The sequence below is a fragment of the Pseudopipra pipra genome, chromosome Z, assembly GCF_036250125.1.
Source record: "Pseudopipra pipra isolate bDixPip1 chromosome Z, bDixPip1.hap1, whole genome shotgun sequence".
Lineage (NCBI taxonomy): Eukaryota > Metazoa > Chordata > Aves > Passeriformes > Pipridae > Pseudopipra > Pseudopipra pipra.
The window spans coordinates 13,752,995-13,771,070 of NC_087581.1; the positions used below are offsets into that span (position 1 = coordinate 13,752,995).

The 18,076-nt window shown below is 45.4% G+C and overlaps 1 protein-coding gene across 3 annotated transcripts; it reads left to right on the top strand.

Moving 5' to 3' along the window:
* The first annotated feature begins 3,335 nt into the window (after positions 1-3,335).
* ISL1 (ISL LIM homeobox 1) lies at positions 3,336-17,535 on the top strand. 3 transcript variants are annotated; one of them, XM_064642995.1, is made up of 7 exons: positions 3,336-3,670; positions 4,698-4,806; positions 5,705-5,894; positions 8,811-9,070; positions 11,010-11,296; positions 12,695-12,862; positions 15,073-17,535. In XM_064642995.1, exons 2-7 carry the CDS (start codon positions 4,779-4,781, stop codon positions 15,187-15,189), a joined length of 1,050 nt encoding a protein of 349 aa, XP_064499065.1. In that variant the 5' UTR covers positions 3,336-3,670; positions 4,698-4,778; the 3' UTR covers positions 15,190-17,535. The 3 variants fall into 3 exon arrangements, with proteins under 3 accessions (XP_064499065.1, XP_064499063.1, XP_064499066.1); XM_064642993.1 differs by lacking the exon at positions 3,336-3,670 and adding an exon at positions 4,361-4,577; XM_064642996.1 differs by lacking the exon at positions 3,336-3,670 and having other exon boundaries at positions 4,361-4,806; positions 11,013-11,296.
* Positions 17,536-18,076: the final 541 nt, after the last annotated feature.

The following is an 18,076-nucleotide window of genomic DNA, read 5'->3' on the forward strand; positions in this document are numbered from 1 at the left end:
CTTTTAGGGATTTTCCTCACCCCAGAATTTTGGGGGGTGTGTATGGGGGGGAGGGTGTTTGTGTATTTATATCAACTTCCAGAGACCTCGCTCCCCTGCTTACACTACCCATGACAGTGTGTCCATTTCCGACTGGATGAAAAAATGGGGCCAGTGATGCCGGCCAGTCCTGTGGTGACACTCTGAGTGTTACTGAACTCCGAGAAGGCTCTAGGAGAGAAAGGATGCCTGCTTTCTGCCTTTTTTTTTCTTTTTTTCTTTTATATTTTTTTTTAATTAAGCGGTAGCGGGATTTAATAAGCGAAATTGCATTATTAAACTCGGGAAGGTTTCCTGGGCGCGCAGAAGCCCACTGACAGGTTTTTTTCTGTTTTGATAGATTTAGTGCTGTTATGGTACACTTCTCCCTCACATGCAGTAGCTAAGACTCGAAGATTAAAGATCGCACACCTCTAGATGAGTCAAAGCCTGCATCCCGGAGCAGCTAATACATTTTGTGATTGATTTCTCTGCTTGTTTCCAGTTTCAGCCTTGTGCGAGACCTCTTCGTCTCTCGGCACATCGCACGGGCTCCTTGCCGCATTCCGCAAGACAGCGAGGGGAAATCCGAACCTCTGGGAACCTCAAATCCAGACTCTTCTTGCACAGCATCTTTTTGGTCCAAAGCTCCTCAAGAGAAGTTTTAAGCCAGAGCTGACGGAAAGAACCTTTCTGCGTGCCCGAATGGCGAAGCTGCGCTGAGCCACCGCCATGTCGTGGGACAAAAATAGCCCTCTCGACTGGAGCCGGAGGCGCGCTGCTTCTGTGGCCAGGTCACCTGCTCAAAGCCCCGGGAGGGTAAACGCGACAAGCCCCGGCGGGGCGGACAAGGAGCCCCTGATGCCCCGTTCCCACACGACGCTCGGCCGCCGCACCCTGGTACTGCCTCAGCCCCTAGCAAGGGCATCTCACCCATGCCCTAGCGAGCCCACTGCCTCTCCTCTGAAACCAACAATACCTCTAATAATTTCACGAAGCTGATTTTTTCCTTCTTTTTATTTTTTTTTCTTTCCCTAGGAAGCCATCCTGGTTTTCGCCACTAAGCAAATGCAGGACAGAATTTATAGCGGTGCTTTAAGGGACGGAAAGGGTTAATCGCCGCTGTCGGTTTTTTTTTTTTAGTCTTTTTTTGCCCCCGTTCCCTTCCCTCGAACGCATATAATCTCATTTGAGCCCCTCAACGTGATGAAAGCTGTTGATTGCTGTGTAGAGTCACCGACTTTTAGCAGGCTCTCCCAGCCCCCATCCCAAAAATAAATAAATACGAAAAGGGAGAAAAAAAATACGTATATTTTCGGAAGTGTCTCAAATATGTACAAATCCCATTTTATGTCTTCCCATTCATGTGTATATTGATATCATAAAAGATAAATCCTTCAGCAGGATTTTTCTCTCAATACCTTATTCATTGAAACTGGCAGTTCCACTCATTATTCCACTCCCTTAAACCCGATTCTGATGTCGGCTAAATATAGAGCTTCGCCTTACTGGGAACGCGAATCGAATACACAGTAAGCAAATCAGTAGCACAGGAGGGGGAAAAAACCCTTGATCAAAGCCCTCCTTTTCTTCCCAATCGTGGTTTGTTGGGGCGGAGACAGGTTTCTCGCTTATTGCACATCATTTCCAAAGATCAAGCTTAACATCCAGTCGTCTCTTCCAGAAGTAGTAGTTAAACCAAAAGTTACGGGGTGGGGGTTAATAGAATTACAGATTGAATTATTTTCAAACAAGGGTGTAACGGTGAAAAATAAGGTGTGTTATTTCAAAGCTGGGAGGAGCTGTACTTTAATCAGGTCAAATTTTCAAAAGATATACAAACATCCAAGGGAAAAAAAAATGCATAAGATGCCGTGCGGAAAAATACCTTCCATCTTTCAGTCTTGGAAAATCCTGGGATTTTTTTTTTTTTCCTCAGTCATTGAGGTGAATTTTTTTTTTTTTTTAAATTACTCGGACCTTTTTCCAGCTCGCAGCGCGTGAGGTCACCCGGGGGGGGGGGGGGGGTATGGGAGGAAGGGGGGCCTGGGCATGCCCCATGGGGAGGGTCTGGGGGGGGGGTGTGACATTTGCAGAGGGGAAGAAACACAAAAGGTCTGACACGGGCCCACCGCGCGGGGCCGCGGTCGGTCGCCCCTCGGCCAGCAGAGGTCGCCGCGGTCTCTGCGCGCCCGGGAGCGGGGAGAGGCCGGTCGGGCACCGCGCTGCGCCCGCGGAGCGAAGCCCCCGCCCCGAACACCGCAACGCCGAGCACAGCACCGCGGCCACGCGCCGGAGCAGCGGGGGCTGCGGGGGCACCGGCAGGCACCGGGCGCGGCGCTGACCTCCGGCCCAGCCCGACCCGACCCGGCCCGGACGACACCGCAGCCCGCCAATTTGAGTGAAATTGGCCATTTACTAGCGATTTGCCCCAAACACGTGCCAGGCTGACCGAAGCCGCCACTCTTGGCAGTCGTTCGTCATAACTGGTTTTTTGTTTACTCGGTTAACACAGAGAATTATAGCTGTTATTCTTATACCTAATTACCTAGGTATACATAATTATACGTATGCCTAGTTTTATATATATATATATTTATGTATGTATATACGCACACACATGTACACTCCCCCCGAACACATATATGTATACCGCCAGTTTCTTGGGTGTGGAAGTGATCACCTATCAGAGTTGCATTTCCCACTGTTTATTTAAACGTTGAATATGTAAATTTACTATGTGCGCGTGTTTACAACCCTGTCTTTACCTCTTGAAACTATCTTGAGATCATTTCAAGGTAGTTTAGTTATCTCCACAAGTGGCAACGTTGAATCCCACTTCTTGTTTGAAATAAACCTGGAGGGTGTGTTTGTCCCCTCAGCTTGAGAAAGGAAAATATCTTGCAAAGTTAGGAATCCGAGAAGGTCCGTTGTTTAGTAGCTGTCTCATCAGCAAATGCGAGTTTCAGAACTATTTCTTGGCTGTTTCATTTCAATCAGATTTCTCCTAGGTAAATTATTCTGCATGAATATGGCTTTGCCTCTCTTACACCCAAACTCAGGTGCCTTTTAAAAACATAGGACATTGAAAACAAATATATTTTCCTGACGCATAGTGATTGGAGGGCACTTCTACACTACGTTGTTGAGGGCGGTGTAACAGTCCATACGGAACAGAAGACAAAAATGGGATCTAAACAAACTCAAAAGGAACGTTTAAATCCCGGGGTGGAGAGGGTGGGTGTCAGAAGGGCATGGGGCGGACACGCTCGGGAACGGGTACAGTTCCGCACAGGGGCTAAAGGACAGGCACCGACTAGCCGAACCGGAGCCTGCCCTTTGAAAAACACACACAAAGAAATCAGTGCCCACGGGAAAGCTGCATTTTGCCTGGTTTGGGAAACTTTCAGATAACTGCCCGCTGGAGTCCGAGGCGCGCCGTGCGCCCCTGAGCAGCCGCGGTCGCGGACACCGCACCGCACCGCGCTTGGCCGCGGGTCTCGGCTGAAGGAATCCCCACATCTCCTCCAGGGAGCAGCGCTGCAGATCCTTTCTAACAGCAAGTCTGCGTCTTCTCTCCACACCTTTTTTAATAAGAATTTTAAGAGATTCTCCTTGGGCAAAGGCAGAAGTTCTTGAGAGACAATTTCAGGTAAATATTTGTACCTCCTTCGATCTTGTATTCAACAGAAATAATGAAGATTTTATCCGCGGTTTTAAGAGAAAAGGAGGCTGGAGGGCAACCTCAAATCGTCCCATCTCGCGGCTGGGGCCATGCCCAGCCAGCCCACCCTGCCCTCCCTCGGGGAGCTCAGGGCAGTTCCGCCTGGCCAAACCGGAGCGTGGAAAGATAAACGTTCCGAAAGGAAACAATTGGGCTAATACCACAACTAAACATAATACATGTACATATATATGTGTGTGTGTATATACATGCATATGTATATATATGTATTTATGGAAATAGTACACATGGTATGGCAAACCCGGCGGGGGGGGGAAAGGGATGAAGGAGCCCGAGAGGGGGCTCGGGGAAAGAGCAGAACGAAAGGTGTAACAGGAGATAAGCAGTGGAGATGGAGGAGAAGCGAACATGAAGAAAAGTATAAAAGGAGGGAAACACAAATAAGGAGCAGGGGGAAAAGTTGCCCGGGCGAACCCGAGCCGGGCCCGCGGCGCCGCCAGACGCCGAAACACGATAATGGGGGGGGGCCGCTGCGCCCCGCCGCCCGCCGCCAATGGGCGCGCGCGGGCGTGACGTCCCCGCGCGTGACGTCGGGCCAATGGCGAGAGGGCTGAGTTGGAGCAGAGAAGTTTGAGTAAGAGATAAGGGTGAGGCGAGTGCCCGCAGCCGCCAGCGCCCAGCTCGGCACCGCCGCGCCTCCGCAGCGCCACTGCACCGCACCGCCACCGCACCGCGCCCGCACAGCGCCGCTACCGCACCGCCACCGCACCGCTACCGCTCCGCTCCGCGTGGCCGGATCCCGCCGCGCCCCCGGCGCCGAGCCCCGCACCGCGCGCCCCCTGCGCTCTCCGCAGCCCTGACAGTGTCTCCCCACGTCGGTGGTGTTTTGTGCCGGTTTTTTTTTTCTTTTTTTTTTTTTTTCCCCCGATTTCGATTTTTTTTCTTTTTATTATTACTACTACTTTTTATTTTTTTTATTATTTTTGTTTTTTAGCGACAGCTCTCAAACCTACTTTGGGGTCTTAAAACGAAACCGTACACCATTTCACTGTGGACATTACACCCTCTTTCAGATATGGGAGACATGGGAGACCCACCAAAAAGTAAGGCGGAATCTTTACCGTTGTTGGAATAAATGTGCTGTCTATTGTAACCGTGTCAGGCAGGCGAACTGCTAAAGTGCTGAACTTCATTTGAATGGTAGAGAAGGTGCCTTTGTTGCCATGCCTGCATGCTTGCTCTGTTTTAACGTCGTAGCGTTATATGTTAACAGCCTGGGGTCCTGCTCTCTTTTAAAGTTTGTGGAGCAGACAGGATTTTAATGGGATCTCCAACCACGGAGCCTTAAGTTCTTCTTGTGGTAAGACTGCGGTGAGGCTGACTATCCAGCACCTACTCGGTCTAGGGTAGTTAGCATTAGACTTACGAAAAAGAGCAAGTGACAACCGTAATGATGCTTGTTCTTGCTAGAAGCCTCGACTCCCCTCTTCTGAGGGAGAAGGCTGAACGGGAAGTGCACGCAGCCATGCTTCATCGTTTTCAGTCACAGCCTCTTAAAATATGAAATAATACACATAGCTGCTCTCCTCGTAAGGCAGGGCACTCAACCAAGCAAATAATAAAATAAAAATAAAACAACATGGGAGTTTGGAGTTTTGATTCCATGCAAGGCTTGTGAAATGAGGACCTTCACCCCAAAGACTCTTCACATTTGTGTTTTAACATATGTTCCGCCTCCTTTCTAAACGAGGCAAGGTTTTGATGGCACACTTCAGTTATCATCCAAAAGTGCAATACAAAAAACCCCGAAACCCAAGACCAACAAACCCATTAAAAAAACAACCAAAACCCCACACAAAATCCCCCAAAACAAACAAAAAAAGGCAAAAACCAAACAAGAACACTCCCAGAGTACGCTTTATAAGGGAATGGCATTAAAAGTGTGTTTATCTCTGTAGGAGAGTAAACGGTTAGTCAATCATGTATTTATTTTCATTTCAGAAAAACGTCTGATTTCCCTATGTGTTGGTTGCGGCAATCAAATTCACGATCAGTATATTCTGAGGGTTTCTCCGGATTTGGAATGGCATGCGGCGTGTTTGAAGTGTGCAGAGTGTAATCAGTATTTGGACGAGACCTGTACGTGCTTTGTTAGGGATGGCAAAACCTACTGTAAAAGAGATTATATCAGGTATGCCATTTATGTTAATTCTTCGGTGAGATTTTATAGTGTTTAATTCTTTGGTGAGATTTTATTTTTATTTTTAACTTTATAAATTTGACAGACACATTAAGAGGAAAAATTGTGAGGAAGAGGGTAAAAGACAATTCGTATATTTTTAAGTGGTTTCCCATAGATAGACCGGCAAGGAGAAAAGGTAGTCGTGAAGATTTTTATTCCTTAAATTCAAATGCAAATTTCTGTATAAACCAGGTTCGAGACTGTGTAGGATCTTTCTGAGGACTTTGTCAAGGCAACCTCTGATTCTAACGAAATGGGAAATCATAGATAATGGATATTTTTAACCATGTAGATACTATGAGCAACACAGAAGTGATTGCTTTCTAACACAACCTGAGAAAAGCATCCCTCTGTGTTTTTGCAAAGGCATAATGGCATTCATAAGAAAGGCTCTTCAATCACGTATGCCGCAAAAATAAATACACGGGTGAAAAAAAAAAAATCTTAAACCAGGCCTGTCTAAAACAGAAAGCAAAAGGAAAACAGAAACAAACCCCAAATTTCCTTCATATTGAAGGTTCCTTTTATGGCGATGTTAAAACCTAGACTGAAATGTTTCTTAGCTAAAATAACTGACATTTAATCTTTTTAAATATTAACCCCTTTGGTGATATCTGACTGCCTTTGCTTTCTTATCTTATCTGTACTGATGAATTAGACAGACCAGATCAAATTGCCCATCATCTGTTCGTGAACAATTGGGTATATTTAGATAATGGAACCGCTTCCTTCCTCACATTAAAATCTGGTAACTGATAAAATGTGAACGTTGCCAATCCTGACACTATAGAGAAACCAAAGCAGGAATTTCGAGTGTGTTTATTATTTGTGCTCCTGGCTCATGCTGATCCATTTCAGTGTCACCTACCGGGTTTGCCAAATCAGAAGTTTGCATGACACTGTGGTATGAAAAGTATTTTTTTCTACAGAAAGTTTTGGAAGCAAGTCTCCGAGACACCTAAAATATCGTCTGATTTCTGTGTAATTCTGAACTGAAATAAACCCCTTGACTCCTTCCTGCTCCAGTGCACAATTTATAAACAGATCATTCCTTCAAACCATTGTGAGATTATTCTCTAAGTTCTATAATGATGAAAACCAGAGCTTTTAAGCTTTATTTATTTATTTATTTATTCATTCATTCTTTACTTTTAAACGAACTTTGGAGCCATTCTATTAAGTGTTGTCCTTTCACTGATTTCAAATGAAAGGAAAACGTTTGGACAGAATTGTGTTCACTTACCTCCTGATAAAACTCAGCGGGAGAAATTTAAGCAGAAAAAAAATGCTGCTCTATTAAGTTAATATGGAATATATTTAATTGTCTACAATTTAAAAAGGAAGATGTATGTTACATGCAAGGTGACTTTGAATTAGACCGTGAGCCAATCTATAGTTGTCAATCCTGTGGGCAACTACTGCAACTTTTGTACATATGAATGCACATGCTTTACGATCACTCTGTTCTTTTGCTGTCTAGCTGTTTGTTTGGGGTTTTTCTTCTCAAAACTATAATTTGGATATATGTAGCTCTGAATATAGGACTAGCACATCTTTATAGCCGTAGCAGCTAAAGAAGTATTTAAATAACATCTGTACCCACATGCATGTTTTACAGACTGTATCTCCAAGGAAGTATACTGGTGAGGAAATGAATGGGAATAAATATTAGCCTAGTTTTAGGAGCAGTTTTCACAGTTCTCTGGATCGTGAGCATGCATATGTGCGTACATCCGTACATTTCCAGAAAGATGTTAATTTTACATCGTATTAAGAAGGCTTCTGGCTAAAGAGCACTCGTTGGGAGCCAAAAGACTGCAGTGCTAGACACCCGAATTGGAGGATTTTCTCGTGTTTATCTACTGATGGGTGAACTGCCCCGCTTTCCTCCACGGGAGACAAGGAGCCCGCCATCCACTCCAGAAACGTATTATTTGTCTTGTGGGGCTGTCAGCAAGGAGCTGCCCTCTCATTCCTGCGGGAAAGCTTGAGCCCCGGCTCAAGGTGGGAGCGTCAGGAAGAGGGAAAACAGGGCAGGGAGGCTAAGGAAGGGACAGGCTGCAAAGCCAGAGCACCCAAACTGCCTTTTAGTTGGGGAGAGAAGTTACACTACTATATACGTGAGCCTGAGGAGACATGTGTGTATGCTTATATTGTTGTTTCAAATTAACCTGGTGAGAGAGGATGAGGGGAAGAGACCGTGCGCTGGTAGTCTCCCCTGCCGTGTCCCAGAGGCTAAGCTAACGGCAGTCCAGGCACACATCAAGCGGTACAAGTCCTGAGTGGGTTCCGCGCAAAAAATACGGCAGTTTGGTGAGGCTGGCAGGTTTGTATGCGTGGAGTGCATGGCAGCTTTGGCAGCGTCGCCTTTCCGTGGTGTGCCCGGGTAGTCCAGTTCAGTCCCAGGCCAGTTTAGGTCAGGTGAGGAGGCAGGGAGAGGACAGTAACGGCCCCACTCCCGCTTCAGCCCGGGCGCTGGGACAGCAGGGAGAGGTCGGATCTCCTCGGGAAGCAAAGGGGTCCTTGTTTTTTTCTTCTTACACCTTTGCCTCACCACTCTTCTCTTCCACCGTTGCTTTCGGGCCCCCTCCACCTTTTACGGCATGGGGATCAGCGCACGGACAGCAAACGAATCCGGCTTATTCCTTTCCTCTTCTGGTTTCTGTATTTTTCGTGCTTTTAAAGAAGTGGATTGCGTGTGGCGCGTCTACGCGGGGCCAGGGGCTGCCCACGAGCGGGAGTGAAAACCTCTTTCTTTTTTCCTTTCCTTTCTCCCTCCCGCCCCTTCCCTACCCTCCCCTTCCCCCTCCCGTGCTCTCCCTCCTTCCCTTCCTTCTCTTTCTTTCTGGGCTGGGCCCTGCTCAGGTTATACGGCATCAAGTGCGCCAAATGCAGCATCGGCTTCAGCAAGAATGACTTCGTGATGCGCGCCCGCGCCAAGGTGTACCACATCGAGTGTTTCCGCTGCGTGGCCTGCAGCCGCCAGCTCATCCCAGGCGATGAATTCGCGCTGCGGGAGGACGGCCTCTTCTGCCGGGCGGACCACGACGTGGTGGAGCGGGCCAGCCTGGGCGGCGGGGACCCCCTCAGCCCCCTGCACCCCGCCCGGCCGCTGCAGATGGCAGGTACCGCCCGCGCCCAGCGCCGCGGGAGCCCGCGGGGTTTGGCGACGCCCGGCCCCGCGCTGGGCGGCAGGGAGAGCTCCACGCTCCCGCAGGGTCCCGCACCTCCTCGGAGAGGCGCCGGCGGCGGTGACTGCCCCACGCCCTGGGCTGCCGCGGGTCCTGCTGCCGCGAGAAGCGTTCGCGGGACGCGTGAAGCGGGACACCTGCGGAGGGGCCGCACCCCCGCTCTTCCTGCCCCCAGCGCGCACCGCGTGCAGGAGTCCTCCGTCACACCCTCCCGAGCCCTGAGCCTGAGTCTGAGTCGGAGAGGGACGGGCCGCTGCGGCGAGCAGGTCTACGGCAAAGCGCCGGCCGATCTCTCGGCCGCCTCAGGAGCGTGTGCAGAAGCCGTTCTGAACGCTGGAGGAAGTGGGGTTCTAAAAGAGATAGACTTCATAAGTACAGGCGAGCGCTTAGGCTGTAATTTAAAACTGTCAACAAGCTAATTTTCGGTAATTGTCTTTTAAAGTGACTCTGCCTTCTTGAAACGTTTCTCGTGTTTTGATGAGAATTTCATCTCAAAACTCAGCCTAGTAACTTCAGAGTCGCCCCACCTTACAACTTCATTCACACTTGTAGTTCTCGACGTGGCACGTCAGCTACTCAGAGACTCTTAGCTTTAGGAAGGGACATGTCTCTGAGGCAAACTAGGCTGGACGATACAAGGTTGGCCGGCATTATTGCTGTGCATGTAACTGTATCTCGGAAGGTTATTTGCAAAGTTTAGCTATGCTAAAACAGGCTCGTTTCCCTCTTCTGAGCTGCCTTCGGGTGACTTATCTTTATATAGGAAGAAATAATCCTGTACCTTATCAGGGCACAATTCTAGAGAGATTGTGCTCCCTATAGCGTGTTTGTGCATGTCTCCGAAAGGCTTATTGTGTCGGCAGGTATAATACTGATAAGATTGGAAGCCTTCGTAATGTCTTCATCGCATCTGCTGATGTATTGTTATACTCAGAGAAATCGGAACCCGACTGTACAAAAGCAAGCACCTCAGAATGTTAGCTAAACAGTTTTAGGGGAGAAAAATAGCAGTGTTTTTATTTTTCCCTTGACTGGGTCAATTTACACCTACATAGCTACAGCTACACAACGCACAGAAGAATGGCAGAATTACAGGAACACTTTTAGCTCTTGATGTGATGCTACCCATAGGTTTGCATTTCTTGGCCGTTTCCACGAGTTGCTGGGCTTGCTCTCCTTTTTAAAGAATCAGACAAACTTTTTTTTAAAAAAATTATTATTATTAAGTCTAAACAAATTCACCTAGCACCTCCACTTTCTAAGATAGATGCCATCCTCCGTGCTTTGGTATATAGGGCTCTCACAAGCTTTTCCTCCATGGCCTCGGTGCAGAGGATTTCGCTTGTTTTGCTTCGATTTGGAAGCATCAAACCACCGGGAGCTACTGCACGTTATGGCGGCTTCTGGCTAAACTGAGCTAGATTCACTATACAAGAAGCAGACCCGAATTATGATTAATTTAAGAAGTATTCGTTCATTAATTTTTGGCCCAAAAATCTGGTTCGGTGATTTGTCAGGAGATAAACACACAAAACCCTCCTGCTCCTTTCCTAGCACACATACACCTCAGCAAACTCACCCTCCCCTGTCAAGTCTCATACAGGTTCAAGCTTCTGTCATTAAGGGTTTTAGGGGGGTGGTTTGTTTTTGCAAATTAATTATCTGAGAAGTCAGAAATGTCAGTCACTCCACCAGCGCATAAAGCAGAGGAGTCTGCAGCAGCTCCGATAGATCTGAGTGTTTGAATGGCCTTTGAAAGAGGGTTCATCACCCCCCCCGGCCCCCTCCCCCTATCCCACCAGCTTAGATTCATAGTCTCCGCAGACTCCCTGCTCCCTACTCATGGGGATCCTGTTCCTCCCTTCCCCTACAGCAGAACCTATCTCTGCCAGACAGCCAGCTCTGCGGCCCCACGTCCACAAGCAGCCCGAGAAGACCACCCGAGTCCGGACTGTCCTTAATGAAAAACAGCTTCACACCTTGAGGACCTGCTACGCTGCCAACCCCAGGCCTGACGCCCTCATGAAAGAGCAACTGGTAGAAATGACTGGCCTCAGCCCGAGGGTCATCAGGGTTTGGTTTCAAAACAAGCGATGCAAGGATAAAAAAAGGAGCATTATGATGAAGCAACTTCAGCAGCAGCAACCCAATGACAAAACTGTAAGTGGCTTCAGCTTCTGTCCATGTTCTGCCTTAATTGCCAAGGCGAAACGCCTGGGATACGTCCGGTTCGGACAGCCTCAGGGCTCGGTTTGATGCTTTTGATTTTTTGCGAGCTCCCTTAAAACAAAGAAAACGATACCGCTTAGCTGTTACCGTTTGTTTCTGTTGTCAGTGCAATCGAAACAGACCACAGAAAGGAGCAGATACAGGCTGCTCACGCAAACCCATCTCTTTTGCGGGGCTAAAAGATACGCAGTGGTTTAGACTAACTTCTCTGCAGCATGAATTGTGACCTGCAGAGCTCATGGGATGTGTATCAGCTTTGTGTAATGCTGATACTGCAAAAGCAAAGGACTCCTTAAGGGGAAAATAATGCTTTTGCCCTCTTCCCTCGTTTTAAACAGAAGTAAATCCAGCAGGGGAAAAAAAAAGTTAAAAAAGAAGACGGATAAAAGGCAATTTAGATGTGTTTTTCTTAGCACATTATATACTACAGGATGTATAGGTGTGTGTTTGTCAGTGCACTTACTGTAGAAAAAGACAAATACAATGCACATTTTTCAGAATTACCATACTGTTTACAGGTTAACTTATAGATAGTTTTATACATTTTGAGTTCTTGCCTGTGGACATATGCGTGTGTGATGCAAACGAGCAGAAAGTCGAACAAATTGTCTCCATTTTAAGCCAATTTTTTTCTTTCTGTTGTCGCTAGTCCACTTGAAGAAGAGTCTGTTACTCTCCCTGTGTATATATTGACTGACCTGAGAATGACTATTAATCCATAAGGCTGCCTAGTTAAGTGGAATTTAAGGAGTTTCATTTTACCCCGTTGGAATGCAATAAAACACGGTGTTATTAACTCGCCTGAACAATCTATTCGTCGAGGCTTGGAGTTATGTTGTACACTGTGTCTGCACCATAGGGCATACTGGGAGGGCTGTTTTGTTTTGTTTGTTTGTTTATTAAGAGCGCGGTAATGACGTACCCCAGTGGATGTCGTGCAGTGGATATACGATCTAGTTAAGGTCATGCAGAACAAAACCAGCCTGGATGCGACATAGGAAGGGAGCATAATTAACCGTTTCTTGTTCTGAGACGTGCATCGGCAGTCGAGATACAGAATGCTCAGGTTTAAGAAAGCTTAGGACGGAGGGAGTATGCCTTGAGACGAATAGGAGCATTAAAGGGAAAGAAAGTAAACTTCCACCGTGATAAATGCAGCGGGTAGAAACAGGCTGACCTAGAGTAGAATACAGTAAGACATTCACAGCAGATTAACAAAGCAAATACAAGAGACCGTATAGATAAGATAGAAAGCAGTTTATTGACTCAGCACTTATATACAATGAAGTTAATCAAGCTCATTAACATCTTTTGCTGGGCTGTTTACAGAATATCCAAGGGATGACAGGAACTCCTATGGTGGCTGCTAGTCCGGAGAGACATGACGGTGGTTTGCAGGCGAACCCCGTGGAGGTGCAGAGTTACCAGCCGCCCTGGAAAGTACTGAGTGACTTCGCGTTGCAGAGTGACATAGACCAACCTGCTTTTCAGCAACTAGTAAGTGTCGGTTCCCAGCCGGTATCAGGGGCTGAGCAATCGGGGATTCATTAAAAGTGTTGGATGCTCTCAGTGAGACGAGCAATCCACACTAGCTGGGTTTTCCCGAAATTACAAGGTGGACATGATAGCACCTGTAAACATGGAGAATTGAATTGATATCGTAGGGGTTGATGCAAAATCTACCTTAGCGTACAGCAGAGCTCTTGCGGGGTTGACTGCGAGTTCGGATAAGGCCTGTGCCAGGTCTGAGAATAACTCAGCTTTCACACTCCTGAAAACTGACAGCACCTCATCCAGAGAACTAAAACATTCTTAACACGTCACTTAATTGTACTTACATTTGTGAAAGCGGTTTATAAAATTTGCCCCTCCCCACTTTGGGCCAATTTTGCCTTTATGCCACAGGCTGAATTTTAAATACATGATTGCAATGTCAGCCCGGGCCCTTGTTTGGTCACACAAATATCAGTCACTTAATTAAAATTTTGAAGTCCTTTTAAGCATGTTTCTCTAGATATAACTTCATATATCTACATACACAGACAAATATACATATATATAGCTTATTTTAAATGTTGTCCTTTGAAAAGGAAATTGCTAGTATGTATTCAGGTGAAAAATTCAAGCACTATAATAAACTACCTTAAGCCGAAAGAAAACAGACCTTTTAGAATAAATTCTGTTCTTAACTCCCTTCCTTATGCCTACGTCACTTGGCAGCTCATATGGGACCATATCATCTACAATACTTAGGCCCAACCAGGTGAATTAAGGACAGACGTTCAACCTTAACTCAGTTTCCTGGCCTAAATGTGTTAAAACCAGATCTTTAAAATAATAAGGTACGTTGTGTATGGTATTTCAATAATTCAAAATAGTAGTTATGAAAAATTAACATATAAACCCTTTTATGATCTGTTGGACATTTTTTTCTTACATGAAATGATGTAAGATAAAGGTTTGTAGCTGAATGTAGCATTGTGTTCAAATCTTTTTGGTTTAGTACCATGCTCTCTTGCAGAATCACTTTTCTTTCGCCCAACAGCAGTCTGCAGTTTGTTTCCCTTGCTGGCACACTGTGCTGGCTCAGGGAAATATAGCATAGCAGCAGGGCTATTTGCATCCTCTTACATCTAGAGCAACCCTTGTTTTTCCTGCTTTAATCAAGCCGTCCATCAGACAGGAGGAAAAATTATCTCCTTCTCTTGCCTTACTTTCCTGTGCCTTAACAGAATATGAGACTTTAGAAATCTTTGATGCAATGAGTTCAAAAACAGAAGAAAAAAAAGGCAGAAGAGAAGATGGGTAATCCAAATACACATACACTTAAAGGTAGATCATTAGATTGACAGATTAATATTAATATACATTCGACATAATTTGTGATACTGAAAAGAGTTAAAATAAAGAATAGTGGATGAAAGAGTTCATCCACTGTTCAAGGCACTGTCTCTAATCTGGAAAGGCCCTTAATCACAGGATTGGCCAGCTAAATAGGTGCCAAAGAAATGCTTTTGGACTAGCAAAGCTCCACCCTTCAAATCATGCCTTTTCCGGACGCTGCTCCTAAACTAACGGGAGCAGCAGGGCACATTAGGATGAAATAGTGTGACCTTTTTTATCAAACTGACTCTCATTAAGAAGAGATAGCACCCGCCTCAAATCACGAATGAAAGAGGATGGCTGGTTTCAAATGCCTTTCTGCTCCTGGATGCTCCTTCCAGGTTTATTTTCGTATGTGCACAAAAGGGGAAAAAGGTAACCTTTCAGTTTCCTGTCAAGAAAACACATGCACTCCTAAATAATTGACTAGAACATCCTGTTGGGATTGCCACTCTTGCAACACAGGGAAGAAGACCTCATTAATAAGTTTGTTTGTTTATTTGCTTGATTTTTCAGTCTTCTTTTTTCCTTTTTTTTTTAATCTACTTTTTCTTGGTGATTTGGCCAAAGGCCTGAAAAGGGTTCCTGTGAAGCCAATGGGGAAGCTAAACAGAGCAACCAGCAGTGACACAGCCTCCTGTGGAGATGTATCGGGCCATTCGGCTGCATGCCTTGTGTATTTATTTTTGTGTTCTTCTTTGCCTTTACCTGCTACTTTTGGTTGATTTTTACAGTTGTAGCAAAACTTCTTTTTCTTATTTTTCTTCTTTTTTTTCCTTTTTTTTTCTTTTCTTTTTTTTTTTTTTTTTTTTTTTTTTTGGCAGGTTAATTTTTCGGAAGGAGGACCCGGTTCCAATTCTACTGGAAGTGAAGTAGCATCAATGTCCTCTCAGCTGCCAGATACACCCAACAGCATGGTAGCCAGTCCTATTGAGGCATGAGGAACACTCATTCAGATTTCTGTTGTTGTTGTTTCTGCCCTTATCCTCATCCCGTTGGAGAGAGTGGGAAAGTGAACGTGTTGTGACTCCGAAATTTAGGGGGAAAATATTTAACAACCTGTAAGAAACCTAGCAAGGAACTGTTCCATGAGATGAACGGAGTCATGTTTGAAAAGACAAGGTAATATGGTAGCAACACTGTGAAGACAATCATGGGATCTCACTAGAAAAAAATACTAAAAAGAACCACAAACCCCGCGCTTTTCAATGATCAGAGGAGGATCAAAAAGACGTTTTCCAAATGTAAAGGATTTGTACTTGTGGATCTCAAAAAAAAAAAAAAAAATCTTTTCATTTGACTGCACATCTTAGGGAGAAACCAAGGTAGAGGGACTTTCTATCTGGTCCCTCCCAATCCGAATGGTGCTGTTTCAATATTGGGGATAGCCTTGCCAAAAGAAGCTCCAGTAGGTTTTCCATCATCAGGAAAGAGACGATTCAGCCCTGCATTGTTGAAAGATTCCTTGCAGGAAGGTGGAGCTGCGTTGGTTTGCAATGTTGTTTTTAGTTGACTCTTAACAAGGGGTTGTTTCCTGGGTCTCTTCTAGCATGTCTGTAGCGGGGTTTTGGTTTTGTTTGGTTGAGATCCACCCCCTATTAAGTCTTAGATGATTAAAAATAGATTTTCGATTTCCTCTTTGAAACCAATTTATAAAAACATTGCAACAAGGTATACCTCTATTTTGCCACAAAGCGTCTCGGGATTGTGTTTGAAATGTGTCTGCCCAAGAACCTTCCCCTCCCCCAAAGATGTGTATAGTCATTGGTTATAAGGACTGTTTTTCTCTCTTTCTCTTTCTCTCTCACTCTCTAAAAAAAAAAAAAGAAAAAAGGAAAAAAAAATAAGGTTAAAAAAAAGGAAAAGCGAAAAGAAAAAAATCACTCTTTTTGTTTGCTCTTGCATTGCAAAATTATAAAGTAATTTATTATTTATTATCGGAAGACTTGCCACTTTTCATGTCATTTGACTATTTTTTGTTTGCTCAAGTAAAAAAAAAAAAAAGAAAAAAAAAAGAAGAGGTTGTACCGTGGTCTTTGAATTATATGTCTAATTCTATGTGGGTTTTGTCCTTTTTCTTTCCTTAAATATGATGTGAAATAAAAGCGCCATATGTAGAATTATTATATCTTCAGGACTATTTCACTAGATAAGCGTTTGAAATAGAGAAAATAATAATAATATTAACATTAAATAATGAACAAAGTTCCCTCTTTTAAATATTTACAGGTTAGCAGTTAAAATACCTGAAATAAAATATTGCATGCAAAGCAGGTCGTTAGTGAATAAAAGGAGTGTGATATTTTATTGCAAGTATTAACGACCAGCTTGTAAATTTCCATTTCAACAACTGTATCAGGGCTAGTTGGATGCCTTAGCTTTCAATTGATAACGTTAGAAAGTCTCTTGTTCCTCCCCACCCCATCCCTTGCCCTTGAAAATGATATTACTCTAGGCATGATCTGACATAACGTTAAAACATCTAAAGAACTGGGAGCTCAGGCTTTTTACTGAGTTCTACTATTTTTAAAAATATAATAAAAAGAAAGTGCTGTATACCAAAGCCTCGTTGTTGAGATTGTTGAAGTGACCTGTGCTTTAAGTATAAGCTCCTGATAAAAAGGACGCTTTTTGCTTAACAAGTCAAGTATACCATTATTTATCAGTGTCTGCTGTCAAAACAATTAAATAATGCTGCAGGAGGAATAGTTGTGGGGATATTTCTGTCGGGGATATTGCTGTGAAATTGCACGAATATGTTCCTTATTTTCTGTCGACTTTCCTCTCTTCACTCCGTCTTTTATTCCTTTTTTAATTTGTGGGGCAGAGGGTGGTGAAAGCTCGAAACGTGGGCGATTTCTTGGGGAAAAGTTGAAAGAAGAAAAAAAATGGGAAAGGGTTGTTTTTGCTCTAATCCAAGTGTGCTCCCTAGTGCTCCTGGGCAGCACAAGACAAAGGTTCGCTTCAAAACACCCTTAAGGACTGGAATATACAGAGATTTTTAGTCTGACAAAGACAAGTTGGTTTGCATGTCGGTTCCTCCAAACCCCAATGTTTTCTTAACATAACCTTCTTTTTCCTCCCTCCTCACCATCTCAGCCCACCCTGAGCAAGCTCAGCTATAGACAAACCATTTCGACAGTACAGAGAACATTAAAAAATGTTTAAAATCTAATACAAGGATTTCAGTCATCCTGATTAGAAACTGGATTCATTTTGTATGCTCAAGTGTAATACATTTTTGAGTACTTGATAAATATTTAAATAAATATGAAATCTACCTTAAACTGTGTGACCAGTAACCCTTGTGTTTTCATGCAGGATCAGAGGATTGGTACGGCGCTTCGGGGGGCGGGAGGGAGAAGGGGTATCATTTCTGCCCCGTAGTCTGACGTGTAAGTTGTTGGAGTCCCTCTTAATTGGGTGAGTTTGGAGACGCAGTCTCCGACTCGGGAGGGTCTGTAACTGGCGCTGGTAACGTGTAAGGGCAGGGCAACCCTGGAGCCTTTGCATTCGCCTCTTACCGCCGGGAGGCTTAACGCGTAGGTGGGAAAGAGCGGCGGCTCCACGGGGTTGTGGGGGGGGAGGGACCCCGAGAGAGAGAGCAACCTGCGCGCCAGGGCGCTGCTGAGAGCCGCTTCCCGGCCCCGGGGTGGACCTTAGGGCCGCTGAATGTCTGTCGTCTCCGAGGGCCGCGCACGGAGGGAAAGGCGACTTTTGGCGGTCGGTCCTGGCGGGGGGAAAGCCCCCCCAGCCCTGGGCCCCGCAGCGCCGACGCACCCTGTGGGCGGCTGGGGCAGTCGCCGAGATAAGCCGCACAGGGGCTGA

Coding starts and splice junctions, on each gene's coding strand:
- ISL1 (XM_064642995.1), top strand. CDS start 4,779: ATGGGAGACATGGGAGACCCACCAAAAA. Junction 4,807..5,704: donor CATGGGAGACCCACCAAAAA/GTAAGGCGGAAT, acceptor TTTTCATTTCAG/AAAAACGTCTGATTTCCCTA. Junction 5,895..8,810: donor TGTAAAAGAGATTATATCAG/GTATGCCATTTA, acceptor GGCCCTGCTCAG/GTTATACGGCATCAAGTGCG.